Source organism: Nyctereutes procyonoides, unplaced genomic scaffold (assembly GCF_905146905.1).
Source record: "Nyctereutes procyonoides isolate TBG_1078 unplaced genomic scaffold, NYPRO_anot_genome, whole genome shotgun sequence".
Classification (NCBI taxonomy): Eukaryota; Metazoa; Chordata; class Mammalia; order Carnivora; family Canidae; genus Nyctereutes; species Nyctereutes procyonoides.
This window is the reverse complement of record NW_026575137.1, coordinates 11696426-11715302: the sequence shown is the minus strand read 5'-3', so window position 1 is coordinate 11715302 and position 18877 is coordinate 11696426. Positions and strand designations below refer to the sequence as shown.

General features: G+C 61.1%; 1 protein-coding gene across 1 annotated transcript; it reads left to right on the top strand.

Annotated features, from left to right (window-relative positions):
- The first annotated feature begins 241 nt into the window (after positions 1–241).
- Positions 242–16591, top strand: GDF6 (growth differentiation factor 6). The gene is made up of 2 exons (XM_055303488.1): positions 242–662; positions 15663–16591. Exons 1-2 carry the CDS (start codon positions 242–244, stop codon positions 16589–16591), a joined length of 1350 nt encoding a protein of 449 aa, XP_055159463.1.
- Positions 16592–18877: the final 2286 nt, after the last annotated feature.

Genomic DNA, 18877 nt, shown 5'->3' with positions numbered 1-18877 from the left:
CCGCGGCCCCGTCCCCGACACCTCCCGGCCGCCCCGCGGGCCTCTCCTCCCGCCCTCCGCTCCCTCCCCTCCCCTCCCCTCCCGGCGAGGGGCGGGAGGGGGCGTGGCGGGGCCGCAGTTGGTGTGGCTGGGACCCGGCTCCCTGCACTCGGAGTCCGCGCGGGGAGCCGGGCCCGGCCGCTGTCCAGCCGCCCCGCGCCCCCCGCGCCCCGCGCCCGCGCCCGCGCCGCCGCCTCTCGCCATGGATGCGCCCCGGGTGCTGCTGTCGGCCGTGTTCCTCGTCGGCTTCCTGTGGGATCTGCCCGGCTCCCAGCAGGCTTCCATCCCCTCGTCCTCGCCGTCCGCGCAGCCGGCCGCCGCCAAGGGGACGCGGAGCCGCAGGGACGGGAGGGCGCCGCGGGACCGGGCGCCGCGGGAGCCCCTGGAGCGGGAGCCCCTGGAGCGGGAGCCCCTGGAGCCGGAGCCCCCGGAGCCGGAGCCCCTGGAGCCGGAGCCCCCGGAGCCCCAGCCCGCCGGCGGGGCCGCGCGCGCGGTGCCGCACGACTACATGCTGTCGGTCTACAGGACCTACTCCGTCGCCGAGAAGCTGGGCATCAACGCCAGCCTCTTCCAGTCCTCCGGGGCGGCCAACACCATCACCAGCTTCGTGGACAGGGGCCGAGGTAAGTGGCGAGGGAGGCGCCCCACGCCCGGCCCGAGCTCCGCGGCCCCCGGCGGGAGGCTGCCCCGGCGGACCCCTTCCCCCCGACACCTCCCCTTCCTTTCCTTAAATTGTTTTTCTCAAGCCCAGTACGTTTCTGAATGTGGCTGCAGAGTTGTTTCCAGTTTGCAAACCTCCCTTCCTCGCGTCCTTCCTTCCCTCCTTCCCTCCTCCTTCCTTCCCTCCTTCCCTCCTCCTTCCTTCCCTTCCTTCCTTCCCTCCTTCCCTCCTCCTTCCCTCCTTCCTTCTTTCCCTCCTTCCCTCCTCCTTCGTTCCTTCCCCCTTCCTTCCTTCCTTCCTTCCTTCCTTCCTTCCTTCCTTCCTTCCTTCCTTCCTTCCTTCCTTCTCTTGTCTTTTGCAGAAAGCAGCGTGGTGGCCTCTGGTCCGGTGGCCAGTGGAGGAAGCGTGGAGGGGGTGGGGGGTGGCAGGCAAATGACTGGGTCTGCAGCGGGGCCGCGGGGGGACTGACGGCACCCGGCCGGGGTCTCGGGTCGTGCCTCGGTCCGAGGCCTGAGCTTCGGAGGCGGGGCGAGGGCGCGGGGGGCACGGGTGAGCCCGGAAAGCCGCGAGCCCCCATCGGCCCGGGGAAAGCGGCGGATGCAGGTCCCGCGGGGGGAGGAACGAGTCCTCGAAGGGCGCGTGGCGGCGCCCGGCCCAGCCGGCTGCACGGGCGCTGAGCCCGGGGCTGCGCTGATGTGGGGATCGGCAGCCGGCAGGAGCCCCGCGCGCTCGGCGGTCCTTGCCGGAGGCGGCGGCCCGGTAGTTTAAGCTCTGCTAAGGCACCGGCAGCAAGGGCACAGGGGCAGGGGCAGGGGCAGGAGCAGAGGCAGGGGCAGGGGCATGGGCAGGAGCAGGGTAGGAGCAGGGGCAGGGCAGGAGCAGGGCAGGGGCAGGAGCAGAGCCAGGGGCATGGGCAGGAGCAGGGGCAGGAGCAGGAACAGGGCAGGAGCAGGGGCAGGAGTAGGGGCAGGGGCAGGGGCAGGGCAGGGGCAGGAGCAGGGGCAGGGGCAGAAGTAGGGGCAGGGCAGGGGCAGGAGCAGGAGCAGGGGCAGGAGCAGGGGCAGGGGCAGGGCAACTACAGGTAGCAGCTTGTCGGTACTTAGCCCATGCGGGTGCAGGGATATGCTCCTCCACCTTTCCCTGCCGGGCATCGCCCGTCTTTCCTCTCCGGCTTCTCCCGGGGCCCTGTCCCTGGTCCCCTCCCAGGGCGTGGGGTGCGTGAGTGGGTGCCCGCGGAAACGCCCCGCGCCCACTCCTGCCACCCGCGTTGGGCCGCCTGCTGAGCGCCTTGGGCAGGACCTCGGGCCCCCTGGTTCCCAGAAACCGAGGAGGGATCCACAGGCACCAGGAGCTCGGCCCCTCAAGGGGGGAGACAATGCGGAGGAAGGAGACCGAGAGGGGAGGGAGGAAGGGGAAGGACAGAAGGACAGGGAAAGAGGAGGAAGGGGACGCGAAGGAAGCAAGGAGGAGGTGAAGCGCTGGAGGCAGCTGCGCAGCATCCCGGGCGGGCTGAGCGGGGCGGCTGCGACCCTCCGCGCCCTGACTTCCAGGTCCGGGAAAGCGGGGTCGCAGGGGGGCGGCTGCCCGGGCTGCTCCTGCCCACGCGGGGGTCAGCGGGGTTCACGAGCTGCTGAAAGCTGCGGGCGGCAAATTAACGCCTGCTATTTTACGGCGGGTTTAGGGCTACGCAAGTCACCTTGGCAGGTAGCGCGGCGGTGCGGGCCCGGCCCCCGCGCATCCCGCCCGCGCTCTCGCCCTCGGTGCCGGCCTCGCGCGTCTCCGTCCGCCCCAGTCGCGCCCCCCAGTTAGGGACGGCCCTTCGCGCCCCTGGTGGGGACCCGGGAGGCTCAAGGAGGGTCGCCGCCGGGCCTCTCCCGGGGGAGGCGGCCGCAGGTGCCCCCTCCCCACCCGCGGGCTTGGCTCGGGACCTGGGGAGCCTGCGGGCCGCTCCCGGGTGTCTGCGGAGGCCCGGGGCTCGCAGGCCGGACTGGGGGGCTCGGGGCGCCGCAGGGAGGACGGGCCGAGGTCTGCAGGCTGCCGCGCCGGGGGTCCACCGGGCCCGCAGCTGGGAGGCGCCTGGGCGCTGCCGGGTTCCCAAGGCTGTTGGTGGACGGGGAGGCCGCGCGGCTCGGGGTGAAGGAGCGCAGCCCAGGGCGGGAGGGGGCGCGGGGGGGGGGCTGTTGCGGGCCGCAGCGCCAGCCTGATGAAGGGAAAGCCTCACTTTCCCTCTCACTGATTTTGATTTGATGTGTCACCGGCGGTGACCTCGGGCTGGACCTTCCGGGGCTTGCTTAGCATCGGGCCCCTGATTGGAGTGTTTCAACTCAGCGATCTAATTGAGGGTTCATGTCATAACACATCAAACGGTGTCTAGTCTCCCGTGATGGAGGGGACCCGCCAGCCGCATCCCCGGCTCCCGGAGAGGACTTCCGCGCCTTTCACGTGGGGACTCTGGGCCGCTGAGCCCTCCTCTCCTCCTCCCCTCCTCATCCCTCCCCTCCCCCTCTCCATCCCTTCCTCCTCTCCATCCTCCCCTCCCCCTCTCCATCCCTCCCCTTCCCTCTCCATCCCGCGCCCTCCATCCCTCCCCCTGTCCATCCCTCCTCCACCCCTCCCCTCCCCCTCCCCACCCCTTGGATGGCGGGGGAGGCGGGCGCTGGGGCCTGCCCACAGCTGGGCCTGGCCCAGGGACTTGGCGCCTCGCCTCGGGATGTTTAAATCGCCGTCGAGGGCGGCGGGCTGGGCCTGGTGGAGCAGGGGACCCTCAGGGGGAGGAGTCCCGAAGTCCTGGAGCTCCTGACTCACGCACAGTATTTGTAAATAGCCTTCCTCACCCGGGAGCCCCGGAACCTCAAAAGTTAGCCCTCAGGCTGGCGATTAAGAGTGGGTGAGCTGGGATAAAAATCCATCCGAAATGAACCAGGGGAGCGCTTTGGGTCTTTAAAGAAAGCCCGGTCCACCCTTGCCACCTTCTCCCCCAACACACACCCAATAAGGAGACCTTATTGCTAGGTTTCTTTTTTTTTCTCTTTTTTTAATGTTCCTCCTTTCAATTTGCTCCCCAAACATCTAGAGGTGATAATCAACAAATACTGAGCACTTACCGCGTACCAAGTACTGTGCTAAAATCTGTTACCTGAATTATTTCATTTAATTCTGACAACAACTGGTCGGGAAAGTGCTTATAATCACTGTTTTTACAGGTGAATTAAGGAAGACAAAGAGGTTAAGTGAGTGGCCTAAGGTCACCCAGAGGAATGAAGCAGGTAGCCAATTCTAGATCCCCCATGCTTAACTGTGGCACTATGTGGATAGGGTAAGGGGTGAGGAGGTTTCTAAAGGATCATGGCAGGAAGCCAGAGTCAAAAAAAAAATGGGCAAAGTTACCACTCAGTCTAATATTCTTCTGTGATTTCTTAAGCCCGAGCTTGGAGTTGGAGCGGAACTTGGGATGTGAGAGTGTGAATCAGTGCTGGGTTTTGCTTCCTCTTTGTACTCTCTGTCAAGGCACAAGCCATGCTACCCCTCATCTTCAAAAAGTCCTCCTTATCGGGTTTTCAGCACGACTTTGGATCCACAAAGATGGAAAGTGTGTGAGTGTGTGTGTGTGTTGGTGCTGTTATAAGATCAGAGTGGATCAGGTTGGCTATAAAGAAATTACAGTTAGCACATGATAGAATCATTAAAAGCCACTAGTACTGGAGCCCTAGGGCCCCCACTTCGGGGCCTGGGAAAGGCAGATAATTGGAACTTCTCTGAACTGAACAAGGCTGAGAGAGAGGGGGGAAGAGAAGAGAGAGACAAACCTCGGATTTTCCATTTATGTACTGAGAAGTGGCACTTAATTCCAGCAAGAGGGAAAAAACCCTCCCCCTTGGTTTTGGAGGAAACCAAGATGAGTCCAGCAATACTGTGGTGAGTTCGGTATCCAGATGATTTGGAAATAACAAGATTCCTACAAAAATTCTTTTTTTCTTCTGGTTATTGATGTTGTTACAATAGCCTTCTCAGAAAGGAGGCAGTCAGGAACAGATAAAAACCAAGAAAACGAGATCGGGACATCCTTGAGGAACTCGACACCCTAGAAATGAATCGCTGGAAAGTTTTGCCGCTGATTGTCGGCTTCTTGGTTTACCTTCTGGGCCGTGATTATCCAGGGGCCGGGCAGGACCTTGTGGGGATAGCCGGGCTGCAGGGAGGGCATTCGAAGGGCTGCAGTTTCCTCGCCATCGAAGGTCGGCTGGTACAGCACATTTGTGCAAAACAGCGAGTTTCTGGGTGGACCTGGGCCGCAGAGTGGCATAATCGGCGCAGCAGCGCTTTTGCCCCGACCCTGTTGTCGTTGGCAAACGGAAAATGAAATATAAGCAGGGAAGTATTTTAATGGGGACGGAGGGAATTCACAACTGTTAATTATTTGGTGACCTTGTATTCGATTTGTTTGAGTCCCTTATAAAAACACTAATGCAGACCAGACGGCCAAGTGAGGAAGCCGGCAGAAGGTTCCAATCTAGGCTTTATTTCCCCGGAAAGAGGGAGCAGCCTTGGAAGAGGATTGCGTGTTGAGGGCGCGCCCGCGTGAGCGCCGGCGTGGGGTCTGCAGCGCTGTCCGGGTTCAGGATCTTCCGCAGGGCGGACTGGAAGGGCCTGGAAAAAGGCCTGGGGTGAGGGAAGGAAGCCTGAAAGCTTGTTATTCTCTGCTGGTTGGAATGATTAAAACATTCTAGAGGCCACAAACCACAGAGGCCTTGGCCCTTGGCTTGCTGTGAAGTATCAGTCGCTGTCACCGCGTCCCCAAGGCCCAGGGGCTGCCCTTCGAGACCCTTCCCAGGGCCGCCTGAGCAAGCAGGCTGAGCACCTAGTGCCTCGTGCAGCCAGAGTGCAGGGGGCCACAGTCAGGGCGAGCTTCCTCTGCAGCGGCGGCTGCTCGCAGGACGACTCCGAAGGCTTCCCGGCGCGGGGGGCGCGGGGGGCGCGGGGGCCGCTTGGGCTCCGGGAGTTTGCGCCGCGGAGCTGCTGGTGGGGGAGGGGATCGAAGCGCGCTCAAACAGCCTGGTCCTTTCTCCACATTAAAAAAAAAAAAAAAAAAAAAAAAAAAACCCAAACCCCTAAGCCCGAGTCCCCTCTTGCGCACAACCAACGAAGAATGGCAACCTGCGAGTTTGCGCGCCCCGGGACCGCGGGGACCCCGTGCGCACCCCGCGCGCCGCAGGAGGCGCCTAAGGCTCCCCGCGCCCTCGGGGTCCGCGCGTCCTGGGAGCGGGAGCGATGCCTGGGGCGGCGGGGGGCAGGAGAAGGGGGAGGCCGACGTGGGAGAGCGAGGACCAGACCGAGGGCAGTGGAGGCCTGGGCGCCCATCCACAGGGGGGGGGCGGTACCGAGAGGCGGTGGTTCCGTCCGCCGTCGGGTGTGGGACAGCCTGGGCGCGGTGCGCTCTGGACCCGGGACGCGCCCGGTTCGCGGGAACCGGGGCCTCCGCGTCCTTTCGTTGCCGGGCACCGGCCCCTCCCTGCAGGCCCCTCCCCGCCCTCCCCCTGCCTCTCTTAAAGCCCGGGCTGTTTATTTTTAAGCTCAACGGCGGTTAAGTGGTGTCTTCTGTTTACAGGAGTTAAATAGGTCGTCGTAGGCCTAATGGGTTCCAGGGTTGCCGCTCGGTGCCTTCCAGGACAGTCCATTAGCGCTGCTGGGGGCCCGGGTCGGGGGCGCGCGGCCGGCGGGGGGCGGGGCGGGGGAGCAGGGGGGGCTAAGTTAGGGAGCCGGCGGGGTCGGGGGGCGTGCAGGAGGGGCGCGGGGGTGGGGGACTTAGCGAGCCGGTGGACCGTGGGGGCGGTCGCGGGGCGCGCGGGAGGGGCGCGGAGGGCCTAACTCAGGGAGCTGGCGGGGGCGGGGGCGGGGTGCTAACTTAGGGAGCCGGCTGGGGCTGGGGCTGGGGCTGGGGCGGGGGGCGTGCAGGAGGGGCGGGGGGCGGGGTGCTAACTTAGGGAGCCGGCTGGGGCTGGGGCTGGGGCTGGGGCAGGGGGCGTGCAGGAGGGGCGGGGGGCGGGGTGCTAACTTAGGGAGCCGGTGGACTGCGGGGGCGGTCGCGGGGTCGCGCGGGGTCGGAACCCAAGGCCCGTGGACGGTGGGTCGGCAGCGCCAGCGCGGCTGTCCCTTCTCTGCGGCGTCCGCCCCGAGGACAGCCCGGGGTGAGCGGGGCCCAGGCCCCACCGGCCCTTCCTCAAAGCTGAACCCCTGTCCCCGCAGGACCCCCGGGCACTGAAGCCCTCTCCTGAGCACCCGTCCCCGCTGCAGCCCGAGAACCAGGCGGAGCGGAGGCACCACATAAGACGGGAACCCTTTCTGCTTTTGAGCCCCAAGTGTCCTCTGGCCACAGGCCCCGTCGTGCCCCCCCCCACCCGCAGGTTCTCCGCTGCCCTTCACCCCCTGGCAGCCCGCACCTGTGGGCCCGGTGGGCTCCCAGCAACGCCCCGGCCAGGCCAGCAGTGCAGCGAGGGCGGCCGTGCGCAACCCTGGCCTGGGCCCTGCGCGCAGTGACCTTCGGAGGACGTGGGGCGGACAGGCGGGGGGGGGGGGGCGGTGCAGCAGCGCGGCGGCTTCAGCTGGGATCTCATCCGCAGGGATGTCAAATTAAGATCTTGGAAGCCCAGGGGGAGACTGCCCTGAAGAGACCCGGTGGGCTGCTCTTGATCGCAGGCTCCTGATCTGCTCTCGGGGTTGGCGCCTCTTGGACCCCACTTTACAAAGGGATCCATTTCATTGTAGAGAAACACAAGAGTCCCCTGGGAGTCCTGCTGGGGTGGAGGTGCCCAGGGCCCAGGGGAGAGGGCTGGCAGCGCTGCTGAGGCTCAGGCTGTGCGGGGCTTCTGAAAGTGAGTTCAGGCAGGTGGAATCTGGGGTTCACCTTCCCACCCGTCCCACCCTCCCTCGTTTGCCTCTGGCTGGGCCAGAGCTTGGTGGTGTGCAAACGCTGGGATTTCTCTGTGGGATTCGGGCCAGCCACCAGCACATGGAGACATCCGCCAGGCTCGGAATAGAGACCACAAACACCTCCCCAGATTCTGTGGAGGATCAGCTCGGGCCTCTCTGACCCTTGAAAGGCGGAAGGAAGCTGAGCAATGCGGGGTACGGCATTGGAGAGACCACGGGGAAGCCGGGAGCTCTAGAGAGACCCTGGGCAGGGGAGCGTGTGGCAAGGACGCACAGCCAGCAGCCGCACACTGGGCCGCCTCAGGAGACTTGCTCTGGGTCTGGGCGCTGCACTCAGCCTGAGGGGCCCATCTCCTTGCCACATATACCTGGCCCTTTGCCAGGTGAAGAACGTCACCGTCACCGTCACCGTCACCCCCACCCCAGACTGGCTCTGTGGACAGACTGTGCCCCCAAGAGGGCTCCACGGTGGGAGGTGTGGAGTAGGGCAAGGAGACTAACCCCCAGGCCTCTCAGGGCTGCCTCTGCCCAGCCAGGGAGCCCAATGGGTTAGTATATGGGCTAGCGCTGGCCTCGAGCCTGCGGAAGAGAGAACCTGCCAGGAGGGATCTATCCTTGACGAGGTTCTGGTTACAGGCTGGTGTTCATGTGGGAGCGGTGACAGACCTCAGCGGTGGATGACATATGATATAGGGGCACTGGGAAGGATCAGTGGGACGGTGGGGAGCCCACAACCCCCTGGGCCTCGCCCTTCCCTGGAGCCCAGATGAACAGGAACTGGGAGTCCTGGCTCCTTTCTTTAACCCCGCAGCCAGCACCTTTCCTTTGCTGGCTTCTGGAGACCCTCCAGGAATAACTGGACTGCATCTCCTCAGAGAAGGCCAAGAGGAGAACAGGTGCATCCTCTGCCTCCTCCTTGGATGTGGGGGGTTACAGTAACGTCGCTGCACTCATCAGGTGCCTCTTGTGCCAGGCACAACGGCCCGGGGTGCCTGGACTCCCACCTTTCCAGTGACTCTGCAACGTGGGGGACGGTTCTCCCGTTTTACAGATGAGGCATGTGAGGCTGGGAGGGGTGATGTGACTGAGAGTTTCACTGGGTCACCCAGCCAGTGAGCCGCAGGTCGGAATTCAGATCCACGTCTCTTAGACTCTAGATTCCTGTGCTAATTCCACGTTGTCAGCAGTAACCAATATTTGCACAGGTCTTCAGACAAACGTCTTTCCTACTCTGCGTCTCACTTGCTACCCCTCCCCCAGTGACTCTGAGCTGGTGTGATCCTCATTTTGTAGATGGGAGAATTGTTTCCCTGTAGGTTCTCTTTCAAAATTGTGAGCATCCCTTGAGTTCTGCTGTCTGGGAAGTGATTTGCCTCTAGGAGACCAGACACTGGCTCCCTGCCCCACGCACGGGCTGCGCAGAAGACAGGAGCTTTCTCTGGCTTTACACCAGAGCTCAGGGCCTAGGCCTGCCAGGGTGGTGGCACAGGTGCTGGGGCCAGACTGCCACGCCTGCCTCTGAGTGTCTTGGGCCGGTCGCTATCTAGCAAGCTGTATTTTGAGTTTTCTGGTCCACAATGGGAGCATAGCAGTGATATCTTTTTTCTTCTCTATACTTAGTTTTGAGGTTTAAATGACTTATGGGAGTTTAGATCATGCGTAGCAAATGGCACTCGCTGCACCAGTGTCTGCCAGTACGGTTTTTATTCTGGATGGTGAAGCCAGAGCTCCCTGGAGACGGGGAGTCGTGTGGCTTGCCTCCTGGATCTGCCCCGCAGAGGATGCTTAGTGAGCACAGCAGCCTGCAGCGGATGGCAGCAGAGGCTGGCCTCGGGACAAGAACATGAGGGGATGCTCAGGTTATCACTGTGTCTCCGGAGAGAGTAATTGTTGGGGAGTAAATTACGCAGAGCCCTTCACCCCAGGAGAGAGGGTTGGTGGCTCCTTTTTTACGCGTCCTGAACACCTGACTCTATTTCCAGCCTCAGGGCGGTGCTGAAGCTCAGTGACTCCAAATCGAGCCGTGAAACCCCTGCGTTGAGGTCTTCTTCCTTCTAGTAAGGGGGAAAAAAAGATCCTGGGGGAACCCAATTAGCCTGGAGTTGATGGCATTGGTGATGAATGTGTGTCGCGTGTCCTCTGCACCACCGCGTGTCGGAGCGTTGGAAGAGGGCGTGACCGCAGGGGGGCGCGGGGGGGGCGGGAACTAAGCCCTTCAGATCAGGTCCTTGGCTAGTCCCAGACGGTGGGAGGTGAAGGTAGCTCGCAGAGCCCCAGGTGCCCCAGCTGTAAACCGGTGTGACGGTGGAAGGTGCCAATTCAGGGACCGGGCCCATCAAAGCCCCACCCGGGCCTGGCACTAGGTGCTCTCAGGTGTGCCCAGGTGCACCCAGGTGTGTCCAGGTGCGCTCAGGCGCGCCTGGAAGTGGCCAATGCGGCTGTGGGCTCAAAAATGGGGGTGAGGTGGGGGAGGGGTGTAACTGTAGAGATGTCTGGGCTTCTCTTTGCACAGGTGGGTGACAGCCCGGTGGCTCCTGTCCCCACCCCACGGGAAGTGGGAAAGCCCACCAGGGTCTTGGCCCTCTGAGCCGCCCTGGCAGCGGGATCGCCTTCAGAGGACAGGACGCAGGGCGGGGGTGGGCGTCACCAAGAATCCAGAGGATGGGACCCTGAAGCGCAGGGACGAGCTCTCTGGGGGAGGGGGTTCCACAGGGACACCTCCTGGCGGCCAGTGACAGAAAATCCCGTCAGGGCTCTCAAGAGGGACCTCAAGCAGTGCACAGATCTGGGGGAAAATGCAGGATGGGCCCTTCTTGCCCCAAACCAAATTGTTGGCAGGTTTTCAGAAACCCTCCACGGGGTGGCCCAGAGGAGCTGGTCCCAGAGCCCTGGGGGCCCTGGAGGCTGGACATCTCCCACCGCAGCTGCACATCCCTGGCTGCAGCGCCCTCCTGGGGCTCAGGTTCTGGGGTGTCGGGGCCTGGGGTCTGGTGCGCTGAGCATCTTTCCCTTTCCCACCTGCTGTTTGAGTCTTAGCTTCCTCCAGCCAGGGCTGAGGCTGCCCCCGCACTGCGGACTGTGCCTTTCTAGAATTTAAAAAGGGTGTTATGGTCCCTGCCTTGCAGGTAGTTCTTCTGTGTCCTCATTTGTTTCCTTTTAAAGCTGTTTATGGAAATCCCCACTGGACGTGCGTGTTTGAGGTGTCCTCACCTCAGCATTTGACCGCCTTGCCCTTAATTCAAGAAAGGCTGGCCTATTTATTATGGAGACTTTCCTTCAAATACTCGGATGGTTTGTTCCTTCCTTGGTCTCTTCTCCCCTTCGTCCCTCCATGCAGCCACCTGGGAAAATGGGTAAGCGCAAGTCCAGCGATTGTAACTGGAAAGGTTTGTGTGTCTCAGACCCACAAACACTGAGTTCGCCAGGCTTGAGCCAAGGTCTGTGCAAATTAAAAGCAAAATATAAAGCTCCCATGATTTATTACTGATTGATTTTGATTTTGATTTAAAGTGCTTAGGATGCACTTCTGGGTTGTAAAAAAGTGCCACAAACAGAATGAAAGGTGCTTGTTTCTGGTGAGGGGGATGGGAGAGAGTCATTTGATGATACCAGCCCTCACTTAGGCAGGCCTTCAGGGGAGAGGAGGCTTGTGGGAGGGCGTGTGAAGGGCTGGCTTCCTACCCACAGGCAGCGGGCCGTGGCAGCAGGGCCGGGCTCTGAGATGCCAGTCTGCAGCCCGAGTGTCTTCAGGGTCACAGGGGATGGCGGTGTGTGCACTCCCCGGGTCGGATGCCTCCTCTGGGCTATTTCTGTGATGCATGGCTCCAGAGCAGGTCCGGGCAGGTGGGGAATGTGGTCTGTAGGAGAGCTGCGCAGAGTAGCCACCTTTATGGACCTTCTGTTAAGGGGTTAGAAGTTCTGGAGACCCAGCAAGAGGACATGTGGCTGAAAGAGTAAAAAAAAAGAAAATGTGGGGGTGGCTGTTGAGGTGGGGGAGCAAAAAGGAGCTAGACTTGGCTCTGGCGAGTACCACCTTAGACCCTGCCCTGGGTGCTGTGCTTTGGAGGACCCGGTTTTGCTCCACCCCCAGTGGTGCCCATCCACAGGGTGGGGAATCTGAAGAGCCAAGGGGACCTGCTCATCTACACGAGTGGTTCTTTTTTTTTTAACTTTTTTTTAAATTTATTTATGATAGTCATACAGAGAGAGAAAGAGAGGCAGAGACACAGGCAGAGGGAGAAGCAGGCTCCATGCACCGGGAGCCTGACGTGGGATTCGATCCCGGGTCTCCAGGATCGCGCCCTGGGCCAAAGGCAGGCGCCAAACCGCTGCGCCACCCAGGGATCCCTACACGAGTGGTTCTTAAAGTGGGATCCCAGACCAGCAGAATCAACGTGACCTGGGAACTGAAGACAAATGCAAATTCTGGCTTCCACAACAACCCCTGGGGCTTGACAGAATTTCCATTTCTAACAAGTATGATGCTGGTGGTGCAGACTTCGGAACCCCTACAGGTTTAGTGGCCCAGAGAGCCCCTGCTCTACTGAGGTACCCACACCGTAGAGATCTTGCCCCCATAGCCCAGAGCCCCCTTCCAAGGCCCTGGCAGCTGCTTCATTGGGTCTGTCCTCCTGGGAGTGTGTCCACACCACTGACACATGCCTGGGAAGCCTGGCCCTGTGAGCAGGGGTGTCCACAGTCATGCGGGTGAAGCCACTCCTGTGGATCGGAGCTGGTGCAGGAAGAGAAGGGAGCAGGTTACGGTCTGAGTCCTCCCTTGAGCCCCGCAAAGATAGAGCTGGTGCTCTCGCTAGAAAGAGTGGCAGAAAGCCCAAGGCTGCCGGAGCAGTAGAGCCCCCTCTTTACAGACGCTTTCCTCTGTTTTGACCGTTCTTGAGGACTAGAGAAATGTGACTCAGCGGTGGAGACTAGCTGTCATTAGCCCACACTTTAAAAGAGAGAGAGCGAGAGAGAGAGAAAAGATTTCTCTCCATGTCTCATGAGAGAGAAATAAATCATTAGCCTCTACATCTCCCATCTACACCCTCCCACCAGTGACCAAGTATCTCAAGAGTCATGTACGCAGAGGTGGCAGTGATGTCCCTAGGCAGTCCATGTCTCATTCCCAGCAAGCCCTGCAAATACAGTTTGGACGGGACCCCCCACCCCTTATGCCCCAGCCATTCCTGGTTGGTTGCTCCCGAGCTCTGGCGCCCGCGCTCTAATGGAGAGACAAGGGGGCAGCGGGGCTCAGGGGCTAAATGCTCCCACTCTGGAGTTTAGTGGCCTTGAGTGTGAATCTCAACTCTACCACTTATTAGCTGCCAGACGTTGGTCGTTAACTTAGTTTCTGCAAACCTTGGCTCTCCCACCTGTAAAATGGGAGCCACAGGACTATGTGTCTTGCAGGACTGGTCTGTGCTTGTGGATAAAGTCAGGATTAAAGAGGCGTCAGCCCTCACGACGTGTAGCTGGCGCAGCGAATGCCTTCGGTTTGTCCCTCTCATCACATCCTGCTTGGAGAGAGAGAAATATGAGAGGCAAGAAAGCGAAGCCTCAGGCACTAGGTCCAGAGATCTGGGTGGTGGCTGAGGGTTGTCAGACGCAGGTTTCTTTAAAGGAGGAGAAGAAAGTGTGCTGAGTTCCCACTGATTTTAATGTGACCCTGGTCGGTTTGAAGGTCTTGGCTTCCATAAATCAACCGCCTCCAGCAGCTTTTCCCTCTTCACCTCTCTAACCCTTCCTACGGCTCCATCTCAGGTTGGGGCATGTGTCTTAGAGGGAGGTAGCTGGCCCTGCGGTTGGCCCAGAGTGGGGTCTGGGTGTGGCTGAGACTCCAGGTCCCGAGCCCTGGGGCTGCATCTGGACGGGCAGGGAGGGTCCGACCCGGGGACCCAGTGACACTTTTACTATTGAAATCGAACCAAACTTTACTAGCTTCTGGGGAAAGCTTGGGGGGCTTTGGGGATTTTTGTATTTGCTGGGTTGTAAATATTTTATGAGAAGGCAGCCCAGGAAAATCTGCTTAGCTTTCTGCCTTGCATATTGAAGTGGGGTTGGCTTCATGCACAAATGCGTCAAAAAAGAAGTCAAGTTTCGCCTTGGTCCCAAAGAATTCCTCTTGGATTTTAAAAGCCTGTTATTTTATTTCCCTGCAACACCTCCCCCATCACGTGCCCTAAATTTCTTTTTCCTTATTTGTGACCGAAAAACTCATCTTTAAGATTAGTTCCAAAGCAAGAAGATTTCAAGTTGGGTGAGCGGGTGGAGGGGGGAAGGTCACTGTGTGTGTGTGTGTGTGTTTGGTTGAAGTTTTCTCCTAACTGATGTGTTCCTCATGGGCTGCAGGATCTTCTCAATGGATGGATGCCTGGTGTGTGTGTGTTCATTTGCTGCCCCCCACACCACCCCCCAACTTCTGAAAGCTTCATTGCTCTTTTGTTTGTTGTTAAAATGGTTGGTGACTTTGAAAAAGCGAGCGAGGGAGCCTTCACACAGCAGATCTTCATTCTGTCCTCTCTGTGCCTCCCTGTGCCGGGCCTAAATCCTTCAGCAGAGTGTCTAATGGGCGGACACTTGGGACACCCCAGAGCGGTGGTCTAGGGGAGGGCTGCATCTTCAAATCCTCTCGGACCTTAAAAACCAAGAGCACAACAACAAAACTATCGAAAACCCCAGTGCCTGGGCTCTGTCCTCAGATATTTCTGCAAGTGGCTAAGACCAGCCCTGGCCCCAGTAGATGGTTTTAAGGGGCCGGCAGAGTGAGAAGAGCTTATGGAGCAGCAGGTACTGCAGGTCGGGCGCAGCTGGACCCCGCCGAGGCCACTGTGGCTGCGTGGGTGCGGGAGCGCCTCCGCTGGGGCGTGCTGGTGGCCCAGGGAGACTACTTGAGGTCAGGGTGGTCGCAGAGGGCCCCCCGGAGGAGGTGACATCCCGACCGGGAGGTGCGTGTGAGCGGAGCCCGCAGCCAAGGGCGGTCGGGGAAGCGCGCCCGGGCTCAGGGCCACAAAGGGCACATTAGCGGTGACGCGGGCTCCTGGGGGAAGACCCGGGAGGCCGCGCCCCTGCCCAGGCAGCCTCCGACTTCCGCCCGGGAGCCCCGCCGCGGGGAGGAGGCCGCGGGGTGCCCCCAGCTGCGCACGTCTGGGCGGGGGAGGGAGCGCTCCGAGGGGGGAGCCCAGCAGGACCCCCGCCCCCGGGCCGCCCGCCCCCTCCCGCCTCCTCGCTCCCCGGGGCGGCCTCGGTGCACCCTCCAGCAGGACCCCCACCCCTTCCCCCCAGCTCCAGGCGGCCTCGATGCACTCCCCAGCAGGACCTGCCCCCCACCCCCGCTCCTTCCCCCCCTACTCCCGGGTGGCCTCGAATTACCCCCAGCAGGACCCTGGCGGGGGGCGCTCCCCGGCTCCCTTCCCCCGCTCCCTCCTCCCCTGCTCCAGGGCAGCCTTGATGCACCCCCAGTAGAGGTCCCGTCCTGCTTCCCCCTCCTGCTCCCGGGGCGGCCTCAATGCACCTGCAGCAGGATTCCCCCAGCCCCCTCCTGCCCCCTAGCTCCTCCGGGCCATCTCAGTGCACCTTCCAGCAGGACCCCCAGCCTGCCCCCAACCCCCCCCCCCCCCCCCGCTCCCGGGGCTGACTCGATTTACCCTACAGCAGGGCCTCCCGGGCGGCCTCCATGCACCTCCAACAGGACCCCCCTGCCCCCCCAGCTCTGCTCCCGGGGCGATCGCGATGCATCCCCAGCAGGACTCCCCCCCCCCCGCGGCCTCGGTGCACCCCTCCCCGCCCCCCCCCCGCTCCCCGGGCAGCCTCGGTGCACCCCCTCCCCGCCCCCTGCATCCCCGGGCAGCCTCGGTGCTCCGCCTCCCCGCCCCCTGCATCCCGGGGCGGCCTGGGTGCACCCCTCCCCGCCCACCCCCGCTCCCCGGGAGGCCTCGGTGCACCCCCCTCCCCGCCTCCCGCCCCGCCCCCGCGGCCGCGCATCCCTGGCTCGCGTCCCCGCGGGGCGAGGCTGACTGTGGCCCTTGTGTCCCGGCAGACGCCGCCGCGCGCGCCCCGCTGCGGAGGCAGGAGTACGTGTTCGACGTGTCGGCGCTGCCGGAGCGCGAGGAGCTGGTGGGCGCCGAGCTGAGGCTGTTCCGCCGCGCGCCGCCCCCGCCCCGGGGCCCGCCGCGGCCGCTGCGCCTGCAGCTGTCGCCCTGCCTGTCGCCGCGGCTGCTGGGCGCGCGGACCCTGTCCCCGCAGGGGCCGCCGCGGGCCGGCTGGGAGGTGTTCGACGTGCGGCCCGGCCTGCGCCCGCCGCCGCGGGGCCCGCTGTGCCTGGAGCTGCGCGCCGCCTGGGCCGGGGCCGGGGCCGGGGCCGGGGCCGGGGCGCGGGGGCCGGGGCCAGGGTCGCCGCGGGGGCCGCCGCCGGACCTGCGGAGCCTGGGCTTCGGCCGGGGGGCGCGGCGGCCGCAGGAGCGCGCGCTGCTCGTCGTGTTCTCGCGCTCGCGGCGCCGCAGCCTGTTGGCCGAGGCGCGGGGGCGGCCGGGCGGGGGGCGGGCGCCACCCCCGGGGGCCCCGCTGGCCGCGCCCTGGCCGCCCCCGCCCGGCCGCCGGCGGCGCACGGCCCTCGCCAGCCGCCACGGCAAGCGGCACGGCAAGAAGTCGAGGCTGCGCTGTGGCAAGAAGCCCCTGCACGTGAACTTCAAGGAGCTGGGCTGGGACGACTGGATCATCGCGCCGCTCGAGTACGAGGCCTTCCACTGCGAGGGCGTGTGCGATTTCCCGCTGCGCTCGCACCTGGAGCCCACCAACCACGCCATCATCCAGACGCTCATGAACTCCATGGACCCCGGCTCCACGCCGCCCAGCTGCTGCGTGCCCACCAGGCTCACCCCCATCAGCATCCTGTACATCGACGCGGGCAACAACGTGGTCTACAAGCAGTACGAGGACATGGTGGTGGAGTCCTGCGGCTGCAGGTAGCGGCGACGCCCGGGCGCAGCGTGGGGAGCGGACGCACCGACGGACGACGGACGCAGGGACTCGCGGCGGGGGGGGGGGGGGGGGGAGGCCCAGCGCGCCCCCCTCCGGGGCCCTCCCACCTGCCCGCCCAGAGGGAGATGCGGACTTTCACACCTTGCCTGGCCACGCTGGAAGAAAAGGAGCCCGAGGAGGATTGCCTTAGGGTTTTTTTCCCTTCCCCTTATTGCTGTGGCCTTGGATTTTTTGTGCGCCTCGCTCTCTCGCTCGCTCGCTCGCAGGTTTTGATAGGAGGTGCGGGGTGGAGAGACGCCTACCTGGCTCTCCACCGCCCCCACGGACTGGAGAATGTGTTGCTCAAGAAGAGAAACACTGTGGGATGAAGAATCACCCCCCTCCAGCCCCCCTCCACCCCCACCTCCACCAGCACCCCCTCCACCCCCACCTCCACCAGCACGTCCTGGTGTGATTGCTTCCTGCCCCAGTGAAGAAGGTGGGGTGTCTTCTCCGGCCCTCACATGGCCTGTGCCTTGCGAGCTCCCAAACCCTGAGTGTCCACCTAGAGGAACTACCCCAGCCCTAGGGAACCAGGGAAGGCCCTGCCCGTAGGGGACCTTGTTCGGATCCCGGCCTCTCCCACTGCGGGGATGGCAGCCCACATCTCACTCAAGGAGGCTCAGGTCCCTGCCTTTACTGTTGCTCTTTCTGGTAGGGGAAAGGGGAACTGGTATGGATGGAATGACAAGAATGAGTCCAAATGGAACCCCCTGAAGGATAATGAGAAACCACAAGGCCTGCCTCCGACGGGCTGACACTGAGGGGTCTTAACCAGGCTGGAGGTAACCCAGGAAAAGCCCTTTTGCGGTGTCTGTTTCTAATTGATTTCTTTGAACAGAACTTGCCAAAATTCAGACTCCCCTTTTAAGGGGAAGGTGATCTTCCAGCTAAACAAAAAGCGAGCAGGGCTGGGAAGCTGTGTAACTAAGGTAAGAGGTGCAGAGGAGGGGACTCAGCCAGGAAGCAGAGGGTGAAGTCAGGAGGGGAGACGCTGGGCCCCTCGGAAGGAAGGAAGGCCGGATGGACAGACAGGGAGATAGGGCAGGCCAGAAGCAGGGAAGAGAAGGATGAAAGGGGACTCAGCTCCCTGTGCCCAGAGATTTCTTTAGAATCTGTGTTCCCTCCTCTCTCTGAACATTCCTGAAAGATTACCAGCCAGCAATAGCCCAGGGCTCCCCCAAAAGAATTGTTTCAGATTGTAATTACCAGTTAGGCAATGTTTTTAAAACTTAGTAATGAGAAACTGTGAAAAGAGCAAAGTGTTACATTGAGCTTGGGGTGGGGGACGGGGGAGGGACAGCGAGGAAGGAGGCAGGGGTGGAATTATTCATCTTTCAGAAGGAAGCCTGAGAGAGCAGCGCCTCGCCATCTAGATACCCATTCCCAGGCTGTCAGACACAGGACCTTTCCCCAGCCTGCACCAGTATTATTTTGCAGACATTGCCCGTAAGCAGGCCCTTTGCAGAGTTAGTTTCCTTCTCATCTTTGACCATGAAATGGTTTAAACAAGGGAACCAACCATTAAAAAAAAAAAAAAAAGTCTTTGTTTTTCCTAAGTGGTTTTGCTCTCTCTCAATCTAAACCTGTTGCTGGTTTGGTTCAGAGAACTACAAACTGTCCAAGAAAGGGTGAGAATGATAAGAAATGCTAATATAAAATGCTAAGTAAAAAAGAAAAAAAAAGACTTGGCCAGGAGAAATAATTTAAAATGCACATTTGCTTTGGATGCACTGTTGTTCTGTTAAGGCTGTATATATTTGTTTATTTAAGGTGACTGAAAGTGCAAAGAGGAAGTGGACAGCATGCAATTCATCTTAATGTACAAACGTTATATGCACTCAAATGTTATAATTTCTAATATTTTTAAAGTTTATATTCGAGTTGTACAAAGTTAAGCATTAATCAGATATTTCATTCTTTCATAATGTTATCATTTTCTTAAATATTATTACAAAATTTTAAGTCTGTCTAATGGAGAGTTTTTTTTAAACTGTCTACCTCACTATAATACAAGTATTTACAACACTAAAGTTACCAGAGGTTGATTTTATATTCAAACATTTTTTTTTTACAATACACTTTTCCTGGATGATACTCAATCTAATACTGTATTATTAAACTCATTTCCCCCCTTAACAACTCGGCCTGGTTTATGTGGATCTGTTTAGAAAAATCCTTTTCTCGAGGAATTACTGTCTATGGTGTTTTGGTCTAGTATGGGACGGGACGTCC